Source organism: Pipra filicauda, unplaced genomic scaffold (genome assembly GCF_003945595.2).
Source record: "Pipra filicauda isolate LSUMZ 115617 unplaced genomic scaffold, ASM394559v2 scaffold51_size4534324_pilon, whole genome shotgun sequence".
Classification (NCBI taxonomy): Eukaryota; Metazoa; Chordata; class Aves; order Passeriformes; family Pipridae; genus Pipra; species Pipra filicauda.
Window position 1 is genome coordinate 1,570,495 of NW_024104665.1, and position 26,679 is coordinate 1,597,173.

The 26,679-nt window shown below is 36.6% G+C and overlaps 1 protein-coding gene across 3 annotated transcripts in view; it reads left to right on the forward strand.

Moving 5' to 3' along the window:
- MTA3 (metastasis associated 1 family member 3) overlaps positions 1 to 26,679 on the forward strand; it is a 133,645-nt gene that overhangs the window by 81,228 nt on the left and 25,738 nt on the right. For all 3 annotated transcript variants that reach the window (XM_027750298.2, XM_027750300.2, XM_039386972.1), the window contains exons 13-17: positions 395 to 546; positions 1,040 to 1,262; positions 9,629 to 9,715; positions 14,929 to 15,075; positions 25,296 to 25,327. In XM_027750298.2, the coding sequence (XP_027606099.2) occupies positions 395 to 546; positions 1,040 to 1,262; positions 9,629 to 9,715; positions 14,929 to 15,075; positions 25,296 to 25,327 (641 nt within the window). The remainder of the gene's footprint in view (positions 1 to 394; positions 547 to 1,039; positions 1,263 to 9,628; positions 9,716 to 14,928; positions 15,076 to 25,295; positions 25,328 to 26,679) is intronic.

The window sequence follows — 26,679 nt, forward strand, 5'->3', positions numbered from 1 at the left end:
TTTAAAGAATAGTTTTCTTATTAAAAAGAAAAAAGGTTAAATTAATGCGCCCTTCTGGGTCTCCAAAAGCACAAGATAAAAATATGTACACATCTTCAAGGTCAGTAGAGGATGTGCTTATCCTTTTCGAATGTGGATCTTAATTTATAAGTATTCAATTTGCATGACTTGAGCTTTTCCAGAATTTCCATTTGGAGTTGACTTCTGTGGTGCTTTTGTAAAAAATAAAGCAACTAACAATTCAAGTTTTTCTTCTCCATGTCAAATGTATTAAACATTTATCTGTGCAATGCACTTATATTTTGGCCATATTTAACCATCTATTACAGCATTTGGATTTATTGTAGTGAATGTAGCATGCACCAGTTCACCTGTGCTCTTTTCTCCTCTTTAGCTCCACAGTCTCACCAATGGTATTCTTGGGGCCCTCCTAATATGCAATGTAGGTTGTGTGCGTCTTGCTGGATTTATTGGAAAAAATATGGTGGCCTGAAAATGCCTACACAGACAGATGAAGATAAACTGTCTTCCAGCCAACCTACCGAGGTAGGACTGTGTAGATAAAATTTGAAACATAGTGATTTCACAAGTCTGCTGTGATTTGAATGTTTAGTGGAAAGGGTTTTTTATGTATGTGTTCAGTTTGGTTGAATAAAACTCAACTTGTTAATCCTTTTCCTGTGTTTAAGTAGAACTGTAAAGTGCACAGGCCCTGCCATGTCTTTATTTGACTAAGCCTTATGTAAACAAACATCCGCTTCATGCATTTTTGGTGGACAAATGTCATTTTCTCAATCAAATGGTGTGTTATGTATGAAATGTTAAATTGATTATACAATATCTCATCTAGAATGGCATTATATATCCATTCTTAATATAGTTCTCTACTCTGTGTTTTACAGCTTCCTACTTAGGCCCCAGATTTTTGTATAGTGCTTATGCATATTATTTGATTAACCTTGAGAATTTATCCAAGGTGTGGATATTTTAATGCTGTAATTCAGATGTACCTGTTATAATTTTTTGTTTCTTTTTGTAGGAATCGCATGTTAGAACTCACATGTCCCGGCAGGCCACACAGGGAACTCCAGTTCGTAACACTGGAAGTCCAAAGTCGGCAGTGAAAACACGTCAAGCTTTCTTTCTTCACACGACGTGTTGGACAAAACTGGCCCGTCAGGTCTGCAAAAATACCCTCCGGCTGCGGCAGGCAGCAAGACGTCCCTTTGTCCCTATTAACTGTGCTGCCATTAAGGCAGAATGTAAGATGTTTTTTTAATTCTTAGTTCTGTGTGCTGTGCTTTCCACCCATTTTTGTCTTTTAATTTTATTTTCTTTTTCAATAAACATTTCTTGTCTATACACCTTTTGCTTTTCATTTTTTTTTTCATTTGTCCAGCATATCACCTACACATTGGATTTCTGGCTGCCTTGAACAGATTTAGGCTGGGGAAACATTTCAAATTAATTAAAAAGGGGATAACTGTTACCTCATTCCCTTACAAAAATTACCAGTAACAAAAGTGGGTTTAGGAGGGGGAAATCAATGCCATGACATAAAAAACCATGCTTCCTACTAGGCATTGTGAAAGAAGTTTGATTTTATATTGTTCATTTATTCTTTCACTGAGCAGAAACTATAGATCTGTACATCTGCTTTTTCTTAGTGAGTTCGTAAAAGAATCAGGAGATGAGGATTAGCTCAGTTGGTCAGAGCATGGTGCTGATAAACCAAGGCTGGGGTTCGATCCCTGTATGGGCCATTCACTTAAGAGTTGGACTTGATGGTCCTTGTGGGACCAGAATATTCTGTGAAATCTGTGAAGAATTTAAATGGGGTGTGTAATACAGCCCCTTGTCACTATGATGATCAGATGATGGTGATAGCCATGTTTATTATTACATCATAATTGCATCACTTTGGTTTTGTCTATTCCAGTTTTAAAGTTTAGTTTTAAATAAAATTCTGTATTATACTTGTTCTTTTTATAGCGAAAATATAAAGAACTGATGAATTCGCTAGTAGTATGACAAAAGGATATGAGTTATTGTAGATAGCAACAGTAAGTCTCCTCATCTGCATATGTGTGTTAGTTCTGCTGCAAAGTCACTGAATATTTCAACAGCTTTTGTATCTGTGCTAAGCACATTGTTTAACTGTTGATGCTGTCTGGTTATGTGTCCCAGTCTTCCACAGATATGGTTCTTGGAGCAGATGCTTGGTATTCCGAGATGAGCCATGCTGGCTCATCATACTGTCAATTATATTAGAATTGAAGAGACCTTTTTAGAATATAAAATTTTATAACATGCTTACTAGGTTAACACCAAATGTTTTCCCAGCATATTTAGCTGGGATGCTGATGATGTCAGTGTTGATTATAAGAAATTTACTCCATGGACGCTTAAAATCTGATTTTGAGTAATTATTCTCCTTTTATGTATTTTAACATCAACTATTATTCACATGCAAACTCTTCACCTGCTTCTACAGGTATCCCAAGCTTGGTGAATATTTCTGTTCGTTGTCCTTGTCTAATTTTTTAGTTGTATCTTTGGCCATTTCCTTTCTTCTTTTAAACCTATGGAAGTCAGGAGCAACCTTCAGATTTAAGGAAACTATTCACTGTGTGAATAAAATAAGTTGTAGTTCATGGAAGAAGTGTGTCTGAGGGTGGACTAGGACTACATTTTTAATTCTCAATCCAAAGTAAGAGTTCCTTTCTGAGAGGGAAGCATTGTACCATTAAATTTCTGTTTATTCTGATTCATGGAGGAAAACTTATAATTTCACTTGAACCTTGACTCTTTTTGTCCATATCCCTATTTCTTCTCAATTACTACAGTAACAAAACTCAAAAGAAGAGGAAACCTTTGGTTAAGGAAGAGAAAAAATAGAAGAAAAAGGTTTCATTCAATGGTTAATGGTCATACTACAACAGGTGTTAAATACACAGTTCAGCTTTTAAAGAGAGGAGTGAAAAGCTGAGCTTTTCAGCAGGACTGGCAGTATCAGACTGGCAGTGCTGTGAATGCTTCCTCTTTGTTTCTTTGAGTGAAAAAGTGCCACATCAAATTAACAATGAGCAGAAAGATTTTTTTTTTTCCCTATAGTCTCTGTCTTTCATTATTCTTTTTGCTTATAGCAGTTTTTGGACCTTGCAATTTGTCTTTTTGTATTATGATGCTTTCTGATTAGACCTGACATAGATTGAAGAAAAAAAAAAGTCACACTTGTCAAGGCTTTTTGAACACAACATTAAAATAATTTTCTAATGGTGGAAACCAGATTATACCTCAACTGATATAACTCACTTTTCTCTGTACACACACAGATATGCACAGACACACACACGTATTCTGTTTCTGGCAATCTCTCTATCTGGAATAATTACAGTGCTCTTACCTGCATTGTCATTGTCATAATCTTGGTCTAGTAAAGATTAATAAGTAAGTAAATAAAAAGAATGGTTTTGTAGTTTTATTCCTATACTTATATCTGGTGACCTCTGCTCAGTGCACTCTGTAGATTTTAATGTTAGAACTAAATAGTCTCTCTTTTCCTGAGAATGCCCTGAATCTTTTTCTAAGGTAACCTTGAAGAAAGTAATTTAAATTTAGATTTTTAAATGAGATATTAAATTAACAGAAATTATCTCCTATGCTGAATTGGCTGAGTAGTTACAATATTGAATGAGTATCTGTAAGTTACAGATATGCTTAGATAATAACCTGGCCAGAGTAGCAAGTCACTCATGATGTGATATGGCATGAGGTGGTGTTAGGACGTTCAAGACCTGATTTGGAATTTGTTTTCCAAATTGTTGATGTGCTGAAACTTGAATCTAATGAGTGCTTAGATGCTATGTCAGACTCACCTGACGCTTTGTGTGTGCCAAACCAGTTCTTGAAACTGTAACCGTTTCCCAACTTTATTGCATTAGGCACTATAACAACACTAAGAAACCATAAAACCTGAAGACGGAAGGATTGGTAGGGCACTTATCCCAGCAGTTTAACAGGTTTTATGCCACCTTAGTCTTGTGCAATTTTTTGAAGTACCAGGTTGTAAATGAAACTAATTTCCAGTTCTGAGAAAGACTGTCTGAACCAGCATGTCAAAACTTACTCATAAAATAGATAGGTTTTTGCATTCCACCTGAATACATCTGCAGGTACTTCTTTTGTCTCAGAGGAGCATGGAAGCCTCTGAGAATGCTAACCTCAGGCCCAACCATCTCTTAGGTGAAAACAGATTTCGACAGAGCATTTTCTGTTATTGTAATTCCACCCACATCAGCTCGCTCAGCCCACTGGCAGAAAATAAGATCCTATTCTGTGTTCTTTATTCCCTCAGTTAGTGTAGAGAATTAGATTTTTCTCATTAATGAACCCTGTAGCATGACCCCTGCTCAGATGCCAGCAGGAGGTAGTGGAGATGGTGCATTTACTTCCCAGTTGAATCTAGGAATGGCCACCAGGAGGTTGAGAAGGCACAGCACCTCCGGCTAGGAGCACAACCCATTATGGAAACTTCAAACTTTGTTTTGCTTGAACTTAATAGACTCTCTGTAGTTGTTGGCAATAAAGTTGTCTGATGGATTTTCAGGAATAATTAGAATTGGTGAACTGCTTTGCTAAGAGGAAATTCTCATGCTTTAAATCTCATGCACTACCTACCTTTTAGTTTGAATATATTGCATGTTTTTTAGAAGGTGAAGCAAAACTGTCCTGTCTGTGGAAGGTCTCTTAATTAGAGGAAAGCAAAGGCGTCATTCTCAACAGTCACTGGCAAGATTGGATCTGTTCCCAGCTTACAAGCAGGTTGATATGTGCCTGGCAGTGAGCCATGCATCTGCAAGCATTATTACTTCAACACAGGGATATTTTGATGGATTTTTTTATTCCATTGCTTGTATATAGCTTTATCAATATAAATATATGTATTAACTATAGTAATTTAAAGCTGGATAACTACATGCTATGTGCATAGACATGATTGTCAAAATGTTTTCAGTGCATAGTAATATATTATCTGTATATATATAGTTATTTGGGAATGGGTATACTGTTCATGATGAAAACTTATAACTTTGAATCTTCAGATTTATTAACAAGTTTGGTACACACTACTTGCTTGTGATCTAGTTTGATGAAACAAAACTAGGTAGAATATGCAAAATGTTCCTGATTTGTCTTTGTAAGCATAGAGCTTATATTTTACTGACATAAAACTACCCATTCATCTGAAGTGAGTAACATTTATGGGTATTGTTTCACAAACTGTGTTTTTCATCCTTGATTTTGATAGCTGCAGAAGAGCTTTTGGCTGCATCTAGCATAAAAATATTTTCTCTCTGTTATCTTTGAGTACAATTTGTGCCAGATTTTAGTAGCCGGGAAAATAATGGAAAGAGCATGCTATTTTTTACTGAAGTTTTTAAGAAGAATACAATCAGGGAATACGAAGGGCACAGTACATTCATTAGATAATCAGAATTTTGACAGAGGGATGATGAAATGTCAGAGACAAATAACTTGACAGTGTCTCTCTAAGAGATTTACAAATTTGTTCGAAAAAGGAAATCGTTAAAAAAATACTTTCAGATCTAAAAGCACAACCTCATTTGATATCATCTTCTTCATAGCATTCATTATTTCATTCACTTTTGTAATACCCACAAAAGTCATTAGTTTTCTAGGTTAAGAACTTGGTCTGTTCAAAACCTCATAAAGAATGTTTCACACTGTGGTTTGTAATGTTTGTAATGTTGTTTCCTGGAGTTTTTCTGATAGTACTGTATCTTCTTTAGGGTTGTGGTGCCCCAAATTATGTGCACTTCAAGATACAGGTTTCCCATAATTTTAGAGAGTGCCGACTTCATGAATTCTCTTCTGCTTGGTCATGGTGTAGAACCCATCGTTACGTGTGTGTGCTACTGCCATTTTACCCCTTAAGAATTAATTTACATGTGATGTTTGATGGTGATGATATCAATCAGTTTTAGCTTTGATTATGCTCAGAAATTTCTTATCAGGAAATTTTAACTCTCTAATCACTTCTTTTCCTGATGTTTTGTATGTAGAACAGCACAGATCCTTTGAAGATTACATAGACAATTAATTTTAATAACGTGCTAATCTCTGGAAAAGAACTTTTACCCTGTAACATCTGGGAAGCAGAGGTCTTTGGTGACAGTTTGTTAAAAGCTCATTGAAATGCCAAGTTGGATGCCAGATCAGCTGCATGTGTACATGTCACGAGCCCTTCAGAGGATCCTGGCAGACCTATGACACTGGCAGTTACTGGTTTATAGGACGTGTGAGTAGGAGGGGACCCCTGGAGGTCTCTAATCCCACCTCTTGCAAAAAGTTCATGTGCTCATGAACCTTTTGTCCAGATGGACATTATGCACCTCCAAGGATGGAGGCTGCCTGACTTCTCTGGGCAGCTGTCCAATGTGTTTGATCAACCTCCAAGTAAATAATCTTTTCCTTAAATCTAACAATTTCCTGTCTCCCAGCTTGTGGCTGCTGCTACAGAAAGCAGTGGTAGGTTACCCTATCCCTTCTTTACTCCGAGAAGGGTCTGGTTTGGTGTCTCTCTGCTCCACTGCTAGGAGAATGCAGGGGGCAATCAGGTCTCCCCTCATGCTTCTTGTCCCAATGCTGACCAGACCCAGTCCCTTGGGCTCTGCGTATGTCCTGTACTCCAGCTCCCAACCAGACTGGGGACTGTCCAGTAGATAAATGTGGTCCAATGTGTCCACATCTCTTCTGCAGTGGGGATCCCACAACTCAGCGTGGAGTCTGGCTGTTGTTTCACATGGACTGAGGGGACGGGTGACCTCCCTGGCCCTGCTGGGTGCGCGTGTGCTCATAAAGCCCAGTGCGCTGTCGTCCTTCTTGTGGCAAGGACGCACCACTGAGTCGTGTGAGCACATTAAACATGTTTTCCCCTTTGCAAGGTCTTTGTTGGCTCCCTTGATGTTTCCATATTTAACTGTGTGCCTCTATTAATAGTGCAACCCTTTTGCCGCTCTGCAGACCTACTTATGAAGAATGTTATCACATTTGCCCTGTTTTTGTTCTCTTGAACCAAGACTGTTTAAGCATTCATTAAACACCAGCAACATATGTGCTCAGTGGTTTGCTTGGATGAATTCCACCTGGTCCTGGTAACTTGTTTTTATTCATTAACCAGTTCATTTGAACTATTTCCTATGGACTCTTTGATGTGACACAGTTCTCATACTTTCCTCATAAAATTATTTTGGAAGTGATCTTTAAGTGCTTCTGTAGTGAATGCTGATGCAAAGAATGCATTCAGCTTTACTGCTGTGCCTTGAATATTTTCCTCACACCTTGATCATCTCCTATTGCTACAGGCAGTAGCACACTTTCTGGTTTTGCTGTGTTTGAAAAATATACTATAAAATATAATACGCCTTTTTTAATAAATACATTTTTTCTCTTAGCTTCCACTATTTCGCTGATTTTACTAAGATTTTTATTGCATATGGATGCTCATATTTGATTTTAGGACTTGTTTTTTATTCAATGGTTTTACACTTGAGAGTGATGCACAATCTAACTTCTATGGTTTTCTGTGTGTTGTGCATAGAAATCATAAACTTTATTGCACTTTGTATGGGAGTACCATATTGTGGATTAAAGTTTGCTGCTGTTAAAAGTACTTAACAGCTTTCATAGATAGATGTGCTTTGTGAACATGCTTTACCTCAAGCATGGAAACTGTGCTGTCTTTGCAGTCTGTATTCCTAGTTACCATATTAATACATCTCCAGGATTTAATGTCTTTTTTTACAGTGAAGACACGTAGATGGAAAATGTTCTTGCTAGTTACTTCTTAGGTAATGTTTTGGTATTCTCAAAGTAACTATAAAATACTGTATAGCCTGTACTTATTTTACTGAGGGAGTCAGTGGAGACACATTGTTCTACTCTGTCACTTAAAATATTTCAGGTGTTAAAAATATTAAAAATATTCAAGGGACCAGGTTTGAGCTTTCCCCCCCCATATAATGGTATATTCTGTTATTAAGAGAAAATAATAAAGTGCTTTGTGTACTCAGCATTAAGGCTCTGGAAGCTTTGGACTGCCCAAATACCAGTTGGCGTTTCCAGAATTTCAAGTAGTTTCCCAAATATATTGAAGTAAGCTGTTCATCGTCTGCTGCACTGAAAACATCTCTGAACATCTGCAATATTTATTTCAGTAATTGTCTGTGGATTCAGAACCTTCATGGTTTTTGCACAGAGCTGCATAAAATATATTTCCCAAATCTTTGTTCGCGAAGCCTAGCCATGACATAAAATATAAGATTATAAATAATTCTACGTAGTGTCTTGTCTTCTTCCTGTGACTATGTACTTCATCTCATGTACTGGAATGAAGCAAACGTGAGCAGTTTGATAAAACACAAGGTGGATTTGCAATTAGAATCTATTTATAATGTGTACCTCCTATAAAGCTTGTTAGGAAATGCAGATCTGCATGTGTGAAACCTATACAAAGAAAAGAGTACATTTAGGTAGGTATTTGTGGGAAGTAATTCCATGTGAGAGAATTCTCAATCTACACAATCACCATATGAGTGCAGTTTTGTATAGAACAGAATACCTCTATACTAGGGATACTGGAAAATCTATATGGGGATTTCTTATGTGCTCTTGGAAGACAGATGAACCCAGTCACTCTGAATAACTTTTAAAAAAAAAGGTATATTTTCAGTAGTTTTGGAATTGTTTACTGAAACCTAATGCCTTGTAAATTTTTGCCTTAAGTTGATTGACTTCACTGTCTAAACATGAACATCTTCATAGTAACAGTTTATGTTTGGGACAAACATGGAATCTCTGCTTGTGTATTCAGAGTACCTTTAAAGGTGTGAGTTCATAGTGGTAGCATGAAATTTAAGGCAGTTACTGCACTGCTAGTTTTCATGTACTTTGCAGAAAGTTACAATTTTTGAGACCTTTGGGGTTTGCAATACTTGGTTACAACGGACCACTTTGTTCAAAAGTTTACCATGATGGAGTTGCTTTGTTTGGTTGGTTGTTTTTTTGTTTGTTTCTTCCCCAAGTCGTGATAACCCCTGTGTTCAGTTTTACTTATTAGGCAGTATATGAATCACAATTATGCAAGTAAGACATGACAAAAGTCAGTAGTGCCAGCTTTGAATCCTTACCTCTGTATTACCCCATTTAGAGACAAAGGAGCTTGTAAAAAACAATAAAGAATTGATGTAAATTACTTTTAATAGCTAGAGCTGCATTTCATTTAGTACTCATGTTTTTATCTGTGTTTCATTTGCCTAGCTGGCTTTTCATTTGCTTTGTAAGCAAAAAATGCAATCAAAATGGTGTTAAAACTTACATTGACTTTAAAAAAAAAAAAATAACCATAAGATCACTTGCATGAATGAGAACATGTCCTGCCTTTAAATATCCTTCATTATAAGTATTGATAAAAAATGGAGAGTATGGGCTAAAATGAAAAAAGAAATTTGTGTCAAAAATGCAAGACAGAAAGTGGTTGGTGTGTCCTAATTCTATTGGTAATAGTAAAAAAATTAAACTGAGTTTTATTCTTTAAAATTCTCAGATGCAGATCGACATTGTGAACTTGCTGGAAATCCTCTGAAGATTAAAAGCACCAGAAAACCCCTGTCATGTATCATTGGGTATTTAGGTGCGTATCTGCCTCCAGAGAATAACGAACCAAACCAACATTCAGTGTGTACTGATGCTTTATAATCCTATGTGCATAGAAAGGGGGATTTACGCTTTGAGTAACAAGAAAAAGCTCTGAAGTTAATAAATTAATAATAACAATGGTCCACTATCAGTTGCACAACTGCATGATTGAACTTGCAGGATGTAGGCAGAAGTTCTGCTGATACTGGTTTAAAGTGTCAGAGTGAAATCTGATCTAATTTTGCATGTGAAAAATAGTCTGGTGGTCTAAATGAAAAAAATAACTGCTCAGAGGGGAGATATTTAATATGCTCAGTGCTACTCTAGTGTGCCCCTTGAATCCAATTGCAGTACTGTATATTTAAAAGAAGGGCACCTCAGCCACACCAAGACAGCAATCTTGTAATCTGATGACCTAAATTTAAAAGGTGCAATGAGATCTGTACTGAGATCACAGCCAAGAGGTCAATGAACCCTTGAGTTAATGAGGAGAGGAAAAATTCAAGTAATAGTGATTCCTTGCTAAAACAAGTGAAAATCATACTCTTTTCAAGGAACTGTCACTGACTATTAATTATTTACACAGTCATATAAGAATTGTGATAACCCAGAGGCTGTTAATACTCAAATGAGTATAGAAATCAAACTGTTGATCAGAGAAGCAGTGAATAATTCTGCTGTTAATTCCATTCTGCAGAAATGAAGCTGAATATAGAGTTCAGTCTAGATGTTTTGCTCAAAATTAAATCAACAAGAGTTTTTTTGTAATAGAACAAAGTAAACAGTCTCTTGCCTTACTGAAACAGAAATTAGCTATTTATGTAGTTACATCTGCTCTTCTAGAACATCAATTTTATCAAAATCCTAACTTCAGAAAACTGTATAATGAAGCATTAATGCCACTCAGTGAATTTTGATCCCTCCTGCCCTAGAGTTTAAGAAAAAAGCCAGTGATAATTTCCTGCAGGCATCCTGGCTGTATATCTTACCTGTGCTGAAAGGACTGCTTTGGTTGACTTGGGGGAGCTGTGGTTGTAAGGGGGGAAGCCGGACAGGAGATAGCTCATCCAGTTGACCTGTCTGTGCAACCAAAAGAAGAAATGGTAACATGGGTAAACTTAGAGGACCCTGCATGTTTTTAATGCCTTGTGATTTAGTCATTGAGGGAGCATAACTCTGTAGGCTTAATGGGAGTAAATGGATGAACAATGTCAGACAGCATTTTCCACACTTAGGTGAATGTGTGATAGGAGATTAACAGTGCTAAATTCTACCAGGTATCTGTAGAGTCTGCTTAGCATTTGACTGTATGGGAAGTGAAGGTATCCCACTACAGTTGAAGGCAAATAACGTGCTGCAGGGATATGAAGCGTATCCAGTGCAGTTGAATACATCCTGAATGCATACTATACTGAATTAGCTCTATAAGAATGACTAGAAAATGGCTTTTTTCTTGCCATTTAGCTTGGTGGATTTTTTTGGTTTGGTTTTTTTTTTTTTTTTTGGTTTCATTTGTTTTGTGGTTTGGGGTTTTTTTTGGTCTTTTTTTGGGTTTTTTGGGGGTTATTTTTGTTGGGTTTTTTTGTGTGTGTGTTTTTTTTAGTTTGTGACTTTTTTGGTTTATTTGGGATTTTTGCATGTTTCAGCAAACAAGTAGTGCTTGAATTATTTTTCTCATAAAAATTAGTACTAAATATCATGTCATAGCTTATACAGGAGGCATTTGTTTTCTTTTTAAAATTCCTCCCATGCCATTCCCACAGGCATTTATTGGCATACAGCTAACTGTGACTCAGGGCATTACTGTTTTCAACCTTTCTGGTAATGCAGAGAGGATTTCAGTGCCCTGCACATCCTGGGTTATCACTTACTTTATCCCTGTTCTGCTTCTTGGCTGCCAGTTCCACAGGTGAGGCAGGTTGAGCGTTAAAATTAGGCCCTGCCCGCTGCAGAACTGGGGCTAATCCTCTCTAATCCCTTCAGTCATCGCTGTACTTACCAAAACAAAGCCCCTAAGGTGAACCCCTGGCTAATTAAATGTCCTTTGTTACCTCCTAGTTATGAGGAAACCAAGCTAAGGTTTCCAGCTGGGATACATGTTGAGGAGATGAGAAGAGATAAGAGAGAGGTGCAGATGCTTAAGCACTTCTGGAATCCAGGATGCTTATTTAAGTGACTCACTAGGAGACTTCACCTTCTCTTTGTTTGCTTTGAGTTTTTTATTTTTTTTAGTCGACTGACATGAGTGGAAATGGGAGAGCTTTTTAGTGTTATAGTTATCCACTTGTTTGAGGCTGCAATATGGTAATCTGATCCTCGTAATTGGTTTCCTAATATGTTGTTGAAACATTGCTTCTTACTCCTGTCTTATTTTTATTTAAGAATGTGGCCAACTGATTATTTGTTATATAGGTAAAGGGATTATTTGGGTAATTTGGATGCTATAGTCATTTCTCTTGAGTTAGCAAAAGGTGCAGATAGCTAGAAGATTTTCGGTGAATTACTAGGCAAGAGAACAAGGATAAGAGCAGCAGGAATTAAAAGACTGATAATTACAATTATTCCATAATGCAATTATACAATGGGATAATATAATTCAGGTGAAACCACTGAAATGCCTCATTACCCCTCTCGGGTGTGATGAAACATCTGGTTAGAAAGTGTTGATCCAAGGCATGAAAATATTTGAAGTAAGTCTATATGTAGAGGAGGAGCGAGTGTGAGGTGTAAAGACTCCAAAGGAAGGATTCAAGTCCATTGGGAAGTGTCCTGGTTGTTTAATTAAGCTCCTTTTTGGAACTTAAGTGTAGAGCTCGTTCTTGCTGCCTTCCTCTACTGCAGAAAGAGAAGAGACAGCCTTTGTGGTAAACTAATGGAGGATTAGTGACTGCTGAACTAAGAAAAGTAGAAGGAAGGAAATGCATCCTGACTCAACTGTTTGCTCATCTTGAAAATATAAAAATGCAACTCCTATATGCTGCAGATGGAAGGAGCTTGAGTTCTCATATGTTGACACAGCTGCTTGGGACTATTGTGGCTGCTGCTGGAACTCTTTCGCAAATGAAATTATATTTTAATGGTGCTAGCCCTGAAAATTTACCATTTCCTTCAGAAAATTGGAAAAGATTGCCAAATGAACATTTTAGAATCCAAATTCCAACCGTCTACAGCAAATGGCACAAGTGTTTCTATTTCAGTTTAAAGTTTTGCCTTAACCATCAGTAATGTTCATAACATTAAGCACGCCTCAGTTCCCATTTTAGTAAAAAAGCAAAATACAAGATGCTTGTTCCCTACAGCAGGAAAAATGGGACATGTTAGAAATCTGCTGAGTGCTTGGCATTCCTAAACTTTTTTTTATGAAAAGCGGATGAATACTGCAGTGAATGTCAGTAAGAAGCTTTCATCTAATTAAGTGGTGAGAAATTTGGTGGCACTACACTAGCCTTTAGCTGCATGCCCAAATCTACTGCTCTGGAGAGATTACCTGTACCCTCTCTCTCTACCTGCCTGTGCTTTACCCTGCTCTATGTTTCTTATCTGACCCTCTTGAAGTTTCTTGTATGAGGGTGTTCATGCTTTGAGAGTGTGCTGGCAACCTCCAACCAAACCAATGGTGAACAGTTAAGCAAAGTGATGTGATTTTCTGATGTGAAAATTGTTGGTGTTGTCTCCTCTTGGCATGCTGTTCCCAGTACAGCCTGACCAAGTCATTGTGGCCATCCTATTCCTTTCCACTCCTTTGGATACTGATGAAACTGTTGGGCCTTCCCACCTTTATGTATCTACCTTTTAAAAGTTATCACGACTTCTTGTGGCTCACCCCTAGCCTCCTCTGCATCCCTGTGGGATGGGCAGGCTAAGTATCTGCCAGCTGCCCATGAGGGCTCACCATGACAGTGAGAGCATGAGGCAGGGCAGGCAAGTGCTTGGATGTCGGGCTTCCTTCAGAAATGCCAAGGAGGAAAAACATGCTATTGCAAGGGACTTTGATTTTATGCAATGGTTTCTCTTCCTTTGCAATGATAGCTGTGAATGGCATAGGCTGGAGAGCCTTCTTGGATATCTGGCCTCACTGTAGATTTTGCTTATTCCCAGCTTCTGTGCTTTTTGTATACAGAAAAGCAGAAAGAAGCATTCTTCAAGAGTTGTAAACCTGGGCTGCATGTGAGAAAGTACTCTCCTGATCTGTGTTCCAGTCCCTCTGCCCTCACCTTCTTAGCCCAGAGGTGAGACAGAGGTGTCTTCTGCTGCGTGGGGACATTGAGTGGCTGGTGTAATTGGGCTGCCAGTGCCTCATAAGCTGCACAGTGCTGGCAGCTGGTGCCCTGTGGCTGTGTCAGAAGGACAGGACCTGCCCTCAGGCATCTGACTTCACACACAAATATGGGTCTGCCCAAGGTTGTGCGCAGTGGTGGCATTTTGAACCCAAATGTGTGATGGGAATAAGTTAGTTGGTTCAGCAAATTCCTGATGAAGAACAAGCAGACTCGACTGAGGCTTCCTTTTGCCACTTTTGTCTGGCAGATAACTGAGAAATTTCCATACAACTGTATCAGCTCTTGGCAAACACAGCAGCTGCCACCCTGAAGCGTTCTAGCCAGATGCACTTTGCTGACTGTTACCCTCTTTATTCTTCTTTCTCCTGCTGTATGAAACACATTAGAATGTTTGAAGCTCCCCAGTAATGAGTATATTGGAGTGTTCCCATTCCAGTTTTGGGGTAGTTTGAGCTGCAGAGCCCTACAGTGAGCCTCCTGGCTCTCCTGCACCTTGTGACTCCTATGTGGGAAGATCCCTTAAAGCTTCTTATTGTGAGAGAAAATACTGAATAGCTTGAAGTGGTTTCACTATAGTAAAATGCTTTTATTTCCTTGCTAAAAAAATCTGTAGGCGTGTAGCTTCAATACAAATCTCAAAAGGGTAAAAAAACATGTTTATTATCTCTTCAACCTCTCAAATCCTTATACATCTACACTATAGTATTGAACTTGGGTAATTTAAAGTGATATAGATTTTTCTTACTTGGAGGACCTGTGGGTATGAAGACTTATATTTGAAGTGTTGTTCAAGCTCCTGTAAACACACCAGTGCAGAAGAAAATTTCTTTCACTGAAAATCAAAAGTAAATTTAATATATGAAATAGATTGGTTTTCTTTATTTTAAAATCAAGTACATATAATTTCTCTCTCTTTTTTTTTTCTCAGAGATACATCCTGCTGTGAAACCAAATGTAATCAGGTCAACACCAAGCCTTCAAAGTCCAAGTGCAAAACGATTACTTGCACCCTCCAATCACTCTTCATTAAGTATTTTGGGAAAAAGAAACTACAGCCATCATAATGGTCTTGATGGTATGTGAAGGAATATAAAAGAAATACTCTTTAAATCTCTGAATTGCAAAACTTTCTGTGAACCTGAGATGACATTAAATAAAAGGGGTACAGAGTTAAAAAATGTAAGATATGGATAACATGTTTATCACATCGATGCAATGAATGGTGGTGCTTATTCATTGAACAAGGATATATTAATGCCCTCTCTTACAAAAACTCCATTTACCGTTTTTCTTACCAATCTTGATAAAAAAAAAAAGACAAGAAAAGAATAAAACAAATTTGATGAAGGCAGAGATGCAGTATGTTTTATTTTGATGACTCAGCCATTTCCCTTGGCATCGTGTTCAGTGCTTGACAACCCTTTCAGTGAAGAAATTTTCCCTAATATCCAAACTAAATCTTCCCTGACATAACTTGAGGCCATTTCCTCTTGTCCTATTACTTGTTATCTGGAACAAGAGTCCGACCTCCATCTTGCTACAACCTGCACATTACTTCTCCAGAGAAGACTGTAGCAATAAGATCAAGGTAAACATTATTATGATTAAGTCCCTCCTTACGTCCCTGTAAGGCGGCATGCTTCGAAGTCTGTAAAATTTTTTTCTACTTAGCTCTCTTCAAAGTAAAGAGTGTATAAAACCAGTCATTAGCAACACTGATTAGTTCATATCAAACAGTCAGCTAACTGTGTTAAGGCAGTTTGCACAAAATAACATCTAATTTGAAAAATCAGTATTGAAAACTGTAAGTCATCGCTTTAGGAGATAACTGTTTCTGGCTTATCTATTTTCCATGAAAACAACATACCGGAAAGCATATATCCTAAATAACTGAAATCTGTATTATTTTAGTGCAAAAAAGACTATTTTAGTACTTGAAAATGGTTATTTTGGTTCTTATCCTTACCCATTTCTTTACTTAAAGATGGTGAAGTGTAAATAAAATGCAACAAAAAAGTAACAAACCGATAGTAATGGTACTCAACAGCACAGGTCCTCTGTTCCTTTTGACTTAAAAGTTTTTACCTTTAGTATTTACCATTTACCTACTCCTCTGGTTCTTGGTAAATATAAAATATATATTTTTGGTTGTAGTTTATCCAATTTCTCTTCAGAACACAGCAAACAATCAGTGACCAGATCAACTTGGGAAATGGTGGTTTCTGTGTAATTTCCCTGACCACAGTGTACTATTTGTGCAGTGAAAGGTTTTGCCAACCCCCCGAGTTTTTGTGTTACTCTAAATATACTAAAAAGCTGTTTTGGTTCCAAAATGCTATTGATTGTTCAGGATTTGTTGCATTGTATCAACTAACAGTATCCAGAAAGCCTGCTATGGAGATGATGACAGATTCTGTCTTTCAGTGCATGCTTTGATGAAATGAACTAACAAAAAGGAGCACAGGAGACTTACATTGTCTCATTTCTCACTATTTTCATAATGTTATTGACATAGTAATGTCTGCATGTTCAAGTTTACTTTTTCCCCACCAGTATTAGAAATTTGTTGTAAGGAAGCCATATAGATATGTTTACTTAAGATATACAATAATTTACAGCATTCAAGTAAATGTTGTTTGGGGTTGTGCAAATATATATTTAGACTAGCATAATTTAAGTCAGTCTTACTGCCTAGGTGAGTAACGTATTTTGACAGAATTTGTTATTAAGCAAATTAATAATTATTGGTTTAGAATATAGCAGTGCATTATGGAAATGGCACTTCTTTATGCCTCTATGGGGAATTGGGGGAAGATTGAGAAACATCATTAATATTTAGTTAAATGCTTTTAAGAATAATAAACAAGAATATTATTAGCATTTCTTATAGGAATCTTATGTTGGCTTGAGTTTTGCTTTTAGCCAATGCAGCACAAGATTCTGTGGTGAGGAGTCAGGAATTTCTGACTACAGTTGCTCCATCTTTATCAAGAATGATGAGGGAGCTCATTTATCTCCTCACAAATGGGGGTGTTGTGCCCTGGTATCTTGCTATTGAGTGTCAGTCGTGAGAGATGTAGTTGTATGCATGAACCCTTGTGTAAGTCATGGACATAAATGAAATTGCTCTGCTTAAGCACTGTGTATGCATGTGTATGTATGTAGCTAGATAGAACATTTTGTAGGTTTCTGTGTCCCTTATTGTAGGAGGAAGATTTTTGCTGGATGGTATTAAAAAAGTGTTTTTCATTTTGTTTTCAAACAGCATCAAATCCAGCATTCTGTACGATGTAGTGAAAAATTCCATAAAGTGTGGGGGGTTTTTTTGGTTTGTTTTTTTTTTCTGTTCTGATAAAAACAAGTCAGGGTACTTCGGGAAATTTTTGTGTAATAAGCTGATGCTTTTAACTACTCTGAGGTGCAGTATGTCAATTGCCGCTGAAATTAAAGCCAGCATAAGATATTTAAGTGGTTCTCTGCAGTGAAGACAACCTTTTTCAAAAGGGAAAATTCCATCTTCAGAAAATCACGATGCTGCAGAATGTTACGTGTATCCAGTTTTATGACTGGAGTTGATTATGGGAAGATTTAGGTGTGACTGTAAAGTGCTTTGCAGATATTTTGAATCTGATCTTTAAATTACAGTGTCTGAAATTATTCTGAGCAATTACTTTCACCCACAAGCTGCTTAACTGTGAGCAGCCGTACGTCCAAGTAGTCAAGTTTCACGTCAGCCTATTGTTTTGGCAGGGTGAGTAATGATAATTTTGCTTATAGTATTTGGAAACATCAAGTAGAGATATTTTACACGAGAATAATCTCTATCATCTGGCACACATTTCCTTACCTTTACATGCATCAGAACCAGAATATCCACAGGATGTCCAAGATATCAACGTCACTAATGAGGTACAGAAATCAGCCTGTGCCTGTTGATGCCAATTGCGTGATTTGTGGGCAGAAATAAGAGAACTGACTGTTCATTGCTGAAGAGACTTGAATCAACAGCCCTGATCCTCCTCTCTTCCCTGTCCGGGCCTTTATTGCTGTATTTCAGGCTGAGATGTCCTGGTGCCTTCAAGAGGATTCTTTCAACAGTCAAATTTCTGTTCCTGCATATACTGAAGTGTGCAGCAGATACGTGAAGTATCTAGGAATGAGGCAACAATTTTGGGATCTGTTTTTCTAGGATCCCACATATATCTGGCCCAGAAAGATGAGGTGATTGGCAATTGTCAAAGGGAGAAAGACCTCAAAAAAATGTACCTTCTCTCTTAGATGCTTTTTTGGTCAATCCTTCTGTCTCTTCTTATGACTGATAGTATTGGCTATTCAGGAGATAAGCAAGGAAGAAAGGCTTATTCTTCAATCCTATTTTGCCATGGGGAATTTGAGACTCTCCTTTGACAAACAAATAACTTATCAGCCTAACTGACAAGCAGGGAGACTGGAGCCTTTCCTACCCCAAATTTTCTTGGAACAGAAAAAACAATTCTAATATGTGCTTCATCGTGTGTTCACGTAAACCTACGTGAAAAGACGTTACAGGGAAGGAGTTTTCACTGTAGGATGGATTTTTTTCAGCATTGTATTGTTTCGTCTCAAAGATGTCTGATTGTTTTTGTCACAATACTACTTTTCGATAGAGGTGGAGATGTTTGGCTGTGGTGACAGGCTATAAGCACAGATGGCATACCAAGAAACATTAGCACTTTATTACTTTAAATTTTCTTTTACACATTAATAAACTATATACCAAAATTGTTATAAACCTCATTTAACATACCATCAATTTCCAACTGAAAGAGAAGAAATGAGTAGTGATAAGCAAGATACTTTTGCCATTTTTTCCATGCTGAAACACAAAGTATGATTAAAGATGAATTTTGTATACTCAGTCTTCCCAAAAGTGAGAAACAAAGGTTGTATATTATTCCACAGTCAATTTTCCCTCTGAAGTTTACTTAGGACATCTGCATTCTAGCTTTGGTCCTTGATATAGCCAGAAAATGTTTTGAAATATTTAGCTACAGATCTCTTAGTCAAATGCGTGCACTGATATTAATGGAAATGCGAGCATGGAAAATAGATCTCAGGAAAAGTTGATGTTGTGTTACTCTCATTTATTGGAGACGCAGAGGACTATGAAAAGGGTGTTTGTGATTCTTAGTTATTTCCCCAAATATATTATTATTATGCTTCTATGAAAATGTTAAGAGCCTTGTCCTGCCTTTCTCTACAAAGTCATTAAAACCATCTCTGACCCTCAAGAGACTGACCTAACAACCTTTTTACTTTTAATTTTTGCAACTTGCAAAGGAGTAGCCAATTTCTGTCTATTTTCACTGTCCAGTTGGAAGCAATAATTTTAAATATTTATTAGAAAACTAAAATGTTCTAAAACTTGCATTACTGTGGTCAGAATATTCACTTGCTTTTTCTGAGGTACAAATGATGAAACAGAGGATGATGAACTAGTGGCAACTTACAGAGCCCAAGTACTGTGCCTGGAAAATGATACAGGCCTTAATTAACCCAGGGTGTTACTGTTGACATTGTCAATCATTTATAGAACTAAACTACTGCATCTCATGTTTGCATGTCTCAAGTAATATTTTTCCCCTTATTTAAATTTTTTGTATTATGAAACAATGAGTTGATGATTCCCCACTTCAGTCTTCATTCATCCAACCCCAGTGATGCAAATGGTATTGTGACTTAACACAAAAAATAATCACCTAGGAGGAAAATATTTTTGTCCAAAAAAATAAAAGAAAAATGTCTTTTCCCCCTAGACTTTCTTAAAATTGAGAAAATTATTTATTGTCTTACAGTGATAAATGTGTGGTGATCATTTGCCTGCACTGAATTCAGTTCAGTTATCTCCCAAGTATTTGAGATTCTTTGATTACAAATAAAAGGACAGTCTTCCATTCTGAAGTGTCTGAAGACTGCCCCAACTGTAGAATATTTTTCAGTGGGAGAAGATAAGCAGTGAAGTTCTTGGGAGGAGCAAAACCATTTCTGCAAACCCATGTTTCCTTGAATTTCCTTTGGAAAAAACTGTTCCTAAGCATTAGCATAGCACTGTATTGTGGATTTTTTAAATATATAGAGAGATTGTTGTTTTTTTTTTTGCCAAAGTCGAAATATAATTTCCGTTCAGCTGAAATGCTCAGCTTTACTGTATCTTGAGAAATGGGAGTTATTTCCCAGGGTGCAAGTACACTAGGAATTGCATAAGGTATTATTGTTATTTTATTATTTTTTTTACATTGATTTCCTTTCTTTCAAAAATGTGTCTTTGGTTGTGTAAGGCTTCTTTGCCTAGAGTTTATTCACAAAAAAAAAAAATAGGCACAAAACTAGAATCACATTCAGGCTTTAATGCACTAGTTTGAGTGTGCCATAGATCATTTCCTTTTTGTTGTACGAAGGAAATGAATGCTTATGAAAAGATTAGTGTTGTATTCCTGAATTCACCATTGCAACATGTGCTTCTGATAACACTGATGACAGCAGGGATTAGAAAAGAGCAAGGTGTGTGGGATGGCAGATGGAGAAAAGGGCACTTCATGGTGAACTGCCCCATTTCTGCTGTTGAATCGGTGTTTCCATTTTAAATGTACAGGTAAAGTGTAGACATGAAACTGCAGTAACACTGGCTTCTCTAATTGTCAGAATAAATCAGCCTTTAAAACAGCAAATGGCAACAACACTATAATTAAGTTCGCATTTAAAACACAATGCAGATAGCCAGAACTTCATTCCTGGAATCACTACTTTCCCCTAGTATTATTTTAAAGAATTACAGTAGCAGAAAGAGAATCCTGTTTGTTGAGTAACAGGATTAGCAGCATATTACCTCATGAATTACATGTTCTGGATTCAAGATCTGGAGTTCATACTCAAAGAGCTTCTGCATATGATTACTGTCAAGTAGCTTGATTATTTTTCGTAAGCTGTGATTGCAGAGCAATAGTTCTTAACAATTTTAGTACATAATGCAATAGGGGAGGCACCTTCAGAAAGTGCTTAGGCAGTGGAACTGGAAAGTTCCTGTGTCTGTGGAAAAGGCTTTGTGGTAATTTTGTATGTTTTTTCTTTTATTCATCTGTATATTGTTTCTCCAATGTTTAAAATTTCTCTCTTTGCAGAATAAGGGTCTTTCTCAAACTCAGTATTATTATAACACACATATATATGTATTTATTTATTTTTAATAATGCTTTTGAAGTAAAAATGCCACTTAATCCATTGCTACAAACTGGTGGGGAAAAAATATTTGTGTTTGGTTACTTAAAACATTCATAACCCAAATGGAGAAGAAATAACGAAGCAGTCTTCCTTCCTCAGCTTATTTCCCAAGGTGATCCATCCTGGATGAAAAGAACCTTTAAAGTCTTATGCACCATGACAAGCTGAGATGTTACTAGGATTAAACAGCTCTGCTATTGCCAGTCTACCTTTATTTTCCATGTATAAAATTACATTATCTTCAAGCATATTTATTCTGGAAGGTTTAGAAATAGGACACCTTTTACCCATTAGTATAGTTGATGACCCCATTAATATAAAAGAGAAAGAAATTATCAGAAAACTAAGTTTTCTATCAGCAGAAATAAAGAACAGCACATATACAAATAACACATGAACAGCTGGAAAAGGACTGGAGTGACATTAAGGATGTGGGTTCTGTCCTGGCTTGAAGAACTGTTAAGGGAATAAAAAATAACACATTACTGGGGAATACTATGTACACTTGAAATAATTCTGTAGCTGACACCATCCTTTAGCAGTGCACTTTTTCTGATTTAACCTTAAATGGTTTCACAGTGGGAAATTTTATGGTCTCATAGTGCCTGTAAACAGGGAGAAACACTTGATTGATCAGAGTGGTTGGTAAAGCACGTTTTAATGTGAAGAAATTTCTTCTACAGCTTACTCATTTCTATTTGAGTTCAAATAAGTGTGTTGTAGAAAGAGCACAGAAGCATCCTAAGGAGTTTCAGCTGTTGGTGCATCAGTTTCTCCACCATAATACACTTACAAACATCTTGTCAGCACTGAAGTTGCATTTACTGTAAACCACTCACATCACATCACCAAAAGCTCTTCTTAGTGATGATGATGTCTGGCCATTTCTGTTTAAAGTGGAGCAATCCACTTCACTGGCAATAAGGTGAGAATCATTCTGTATCCTGGAGTTCCCTTTCTACTGAAGTAGTGCAAATACAGATCACTATTTTGCACAGTCATTTGCTGTAAAAACTCATTTATAAACCAGATGTCCATTGGTGCCAGTTTCACTGAAATTCAAACCCGATTATTTAAATTCCCTAAGGTATTCTGAAACTTGGCAGGTAAAACTGAAAATCCAAAGTTTTGTTTTCTGTTCTGTTGGACACCAAGATATTTGTGGGTTTTAGATAAGCTCTGATGCCCTTAAGCTTCACTGGTGTTTGCATTGGGGTGCAGACTTTTTGTAAAGGTTTCAAATGCTGCGTGACTGCCTTTTTAAGCAAGGGCTTTCTTTCTTAGTTGCCTTAATTAAAAGTTTTCCACAGAATTGGCTGGTGTGTGTTCATGCATAATGTTTTGCAGAACCCTGCCAAGTCAGGGTGTAATTATTTTCTGGAAGAAATCAGTATCTCCTCAGTTCTAAAATCTGAATATTTGTGTATCAGAGTACATAGGAGTTTAATTTTAGTAACAATGGCACCTTAATTAGTAGTCTCTGCTAGACCCTAGAATCTTTTTACTATGTCTACTTATTAAATAGTTCTTTCCCTACCTTTTGATTTATGGATATACTCTGGTCTTTGATGTTTGGCAACTTAGATGATATTTCAGTATCTACAGCAAGAAAAATATAAGCAAAAAACAGAATGATTTTTATTGTCTGATATAACACAGGGATATTTACAAATAGAACAGATCTTTCTTCATTCCTGGGTTTTATTAATAGGTTATCAGTATGGCAATATCCTGAAGTTAACAGCAGCTGGCATTGAATTATCAGTGTCCATCAGGTTTTCTTCAAATATACACTGTTTAACAGCTTCCAGGTACATTCAGCTGTTCCTCAGTTCATTTTAGGAAGATACTCTCACTCAGTTGTCTGTGGAACTGAGAGGGTATCTGAGTATTTTGGGACAATCATGGCTAAGCATTGTTTTTATAGATTTGGCATAGAAAGCTATGCCAAAAGTATGGCACCTCTGGGTAAGAGGGAAGGTTTTATTATTTGTATCTGAATATAAAAAGTGTGAATCTTTGTTTGTTCACTGTGATCATTTTGGGGGTGACTGAAAGTGCTGTCTAATGTATTTCTTCTATATTTCAAGAGAGAAGCAGCCTCTTTTTGTTTAACCTGATAATTCTGCCTAAGCTGAGGATTCCTCGGGAAATGCAGTTGTGCTTTTGGAGATAGATTGGTTGGGGTTTTTTTCTGGGTATTTAGGCTTATAAATGGAAGGAGTCTTAAGAGTTCTTCAGGTGGTTATAGCTCCATGAATGCAGTCTCTGGTTTTTCTCAGGAGCAGTCAGGTCCTGAAATATTATTTTAACGGTGTGTCAAAAAATAAGTAAAGTTGTCATAACAAAAATAACTTTACTGTGAAGATAAAAACTTAACAGATTATAGAGTTCTTCACTCTACTGAGATCTTCTCTTACTTTATAAGAATGCCAAATATGTTCAGATTTCAGGAAACAATAGCCTGTCACAGTATTTTGGTTTTTGTACCAGTTTTAAAATTGTCTGGAAGACTGGTGACCTAAATGTATTTTTACATACAATAATTTTTTGTGTGAAAAAAGAGAGGAAGAGAGGAATTCACAGCTAAAATATTGCTGGCTTTAGGTAGGTATTCACATTACAGCACCTTTATCAATGTAATATTAGTGATATCTTTTTTTTAATTGATTGAGGAGGAAGACTTGTACAAATGTAAACATAAACTAGATACAGAAATTTCTGATGAATATTGGAGTTTCTAAATAGTTTGAGACTATTAAATTTGGCTTATCTTTGTTTCTATCAGTGACTGAATGATATCTTCAGACTGGTTGACTCCTCAAAACAAAAGAGAAATATCAGTTTGAGAGTTTAATTACCATTTTTTTTTCCAGAAAAAGATGTGCAGCTGTTCTTTCTCATGTTCTTTTAATCTCTTTAATACTATTTTTAACAATAACAAAATCCCTGGAGAATTCTTTGTCTAAGTGATGCCAGTTGGAACCCCTCTAAGACTGCCAATTTGAAACCAAGGCAAGAATAACAAACCCATTGTAATTATTGTATATTTATCTCACTTGCAGGACTGAGACTTTACTGATTCAATTCATGCAGAATTGTGTACATTTTATGCAGAACTGAACATAATGTTGATAACTATCTTATCCTTAAGATCTCTGTCTGCTAGAGCCAATAAGATGTCTTACCCAAATTTTTGAGTGAGTCTGTGAGACTGCTAGTAGCATCATCTTGCATCTTATAGATCAGCAGTGAATTTTCTTGCAGGTTTTTAAACTGTTTATGAGAATGTTTCGTTGTTAAAGTTGCACTGCTTTGAAAAAGAACAATGTCTGTAATATGTAAACTGTAGTATTTTAAAGCCAAAGGAGATTTCTGTTCTTGGGGAAAGAAAAAAGCAGAAGTAATTTGAGTTAAACAACAAATCTGTTACCTATTTGTCTAGTAGTGATTCCTCTGCAATTTATATAAATATAACCGTGAGTTCACTTGACTGACTCTAGATTTATCATATAGGAGAGAATAGTTAGCATGTTTGGATGTTACATCTCTCAATATACTTGCTAGTTTCAAACTGAGCATCCCTCTCAGAATTCTCATAAAAACGGTTGTCTAGTTTTATAAAGCCTTTTCAAATGGGAACAGTAATGGAATTATGCTGCTACTGTCTGTATTTCTTTCTGTGGAGCTAATCCTCCATGTTAAATGATGCCATATGTTAAAAGCAAAATGAAAAAAAATGCTTCTTGAAACATGAATTATGAATTAGTTCCATTTTTATATTTTCTTGCAGAAGAGGATAATTAAGCAAAGAGAATGAGTGCAGTTAACAGCATATTATAGTGTGCCATATATATTCAGGACCAGTGATGATTCTCATGCTCATTTCATGAGAAATCTTTCCAGTCTCTTCATTTTTGATATGTTCATTGTTGTAGCTGAACAGTAGCATCTTAGCCCTCAGGGTGAGCATGAGAAAATAGGGCTTTTATGGATAAAGACAATACCCTAATATGCTGTGGTTCTTTTGTTTTCCAGAATCATCCAGCCATACAACAAGAACAATAATGGTAAGTATAGAGGAGATTAGAGGTATTGATCTCTCTATAGTTGTGATTTTTTCTTTCAAATTGAAGTGGATATAGTAGTGTCCCAAGACTTTGGCATGTTTTTTTTAAAGTCCAATATCACTGTAGAGATGAAATGAGTCTGTCTTTATTTCACAAGAAATCTTGGGGAAAAAAAGGAGAGTTTGAATAGCTTTAGAGGTACCACTGCTGACAGCTTGAGTAGGTAAAAAATCCATTTACAATTCTGTGTTATGTGTTTAAGTAATTTTTGATCATGTCAAATTAATGTTGATAAAATCTCTTGCATTCTCTGTGTATCACATGTGTCAGAGCACATTTAAAGTTCAAAACAATAGGTGAGTAATTTCTTGCATCACAGTCCTGGGAGAGCAGTTTCTGACTTTACCTTGAGTTTGATAGTTCAGGTTCCAGAAATAGAGAAATGTTTAAGCAGACAGACACACCTTCAGAAGTGAGATTAGAAAGTGTTATGTATGAAAATGTTGTGCACTTAGTGTCTATCTTGGGTTTTTATAGGGTGAGAAATGTTATCAGTCTCTTTCTGTTTCAAACTCCTAAATAAAAGTTAGGTAAGGACTGGACAAAAATTCACATAAAGAAAACCTTTCTCTAGGAATGATTGATGCCTGTCCTGTGGGTGTTTGGGGAGAGGGCTATCTCTTTTTGGAAAAAGACCAGTTTTTGAGGCAAGTTTTGAAATTTTAAAATAAACCCCAACAAGACATGATGTGAGCTTGTTTGTTTTCATTCCTACAGTTTCTAGGGCGTCGCCTCAAGTTTATTTACCTTTTCTGTATGTACAACATTTGTGGGACATGTAAATTCCCACACGGATTACTTGATTCTATAGGGGACAAAGGGTTAATATAGTTAATTACCTTTATCATCAATAGTTATTAATAATCCAGTACAAATGGATTATAAATAGGTAATGACTACAGATCACAACATTTCAAAGTAGTAGAGATGTCTGAAAACAGTGATGTTTCTGTTTTTTACTGGATATGTTGTAGTCCTTGTTTGTTGTGAATTTGTTTTAAATAGACCCATTTCAAAATAAGATGCTTAGTTATTCAAGTGTATTCCTCTGCTATAAAATTTTGGAAGGGGTTGAAAAATTTTTCAGTCTTTTTTCAATTCTTCATTGGTGTTGGGAAAAGAGTAGGACATTAATGCTGAAGCTGGTGAAGCCTTTACTCTTCATTCCTCACACCAAAACATGTCCAAACTTTTAAAGAGATAAGCAAAATGTTTCTAAATAGCTTGAGTTCTCAAGGTTCCTGTGTTGTGAACCTCTCCAGACCTCTCTGCTGACAACTCAGACCACTCAG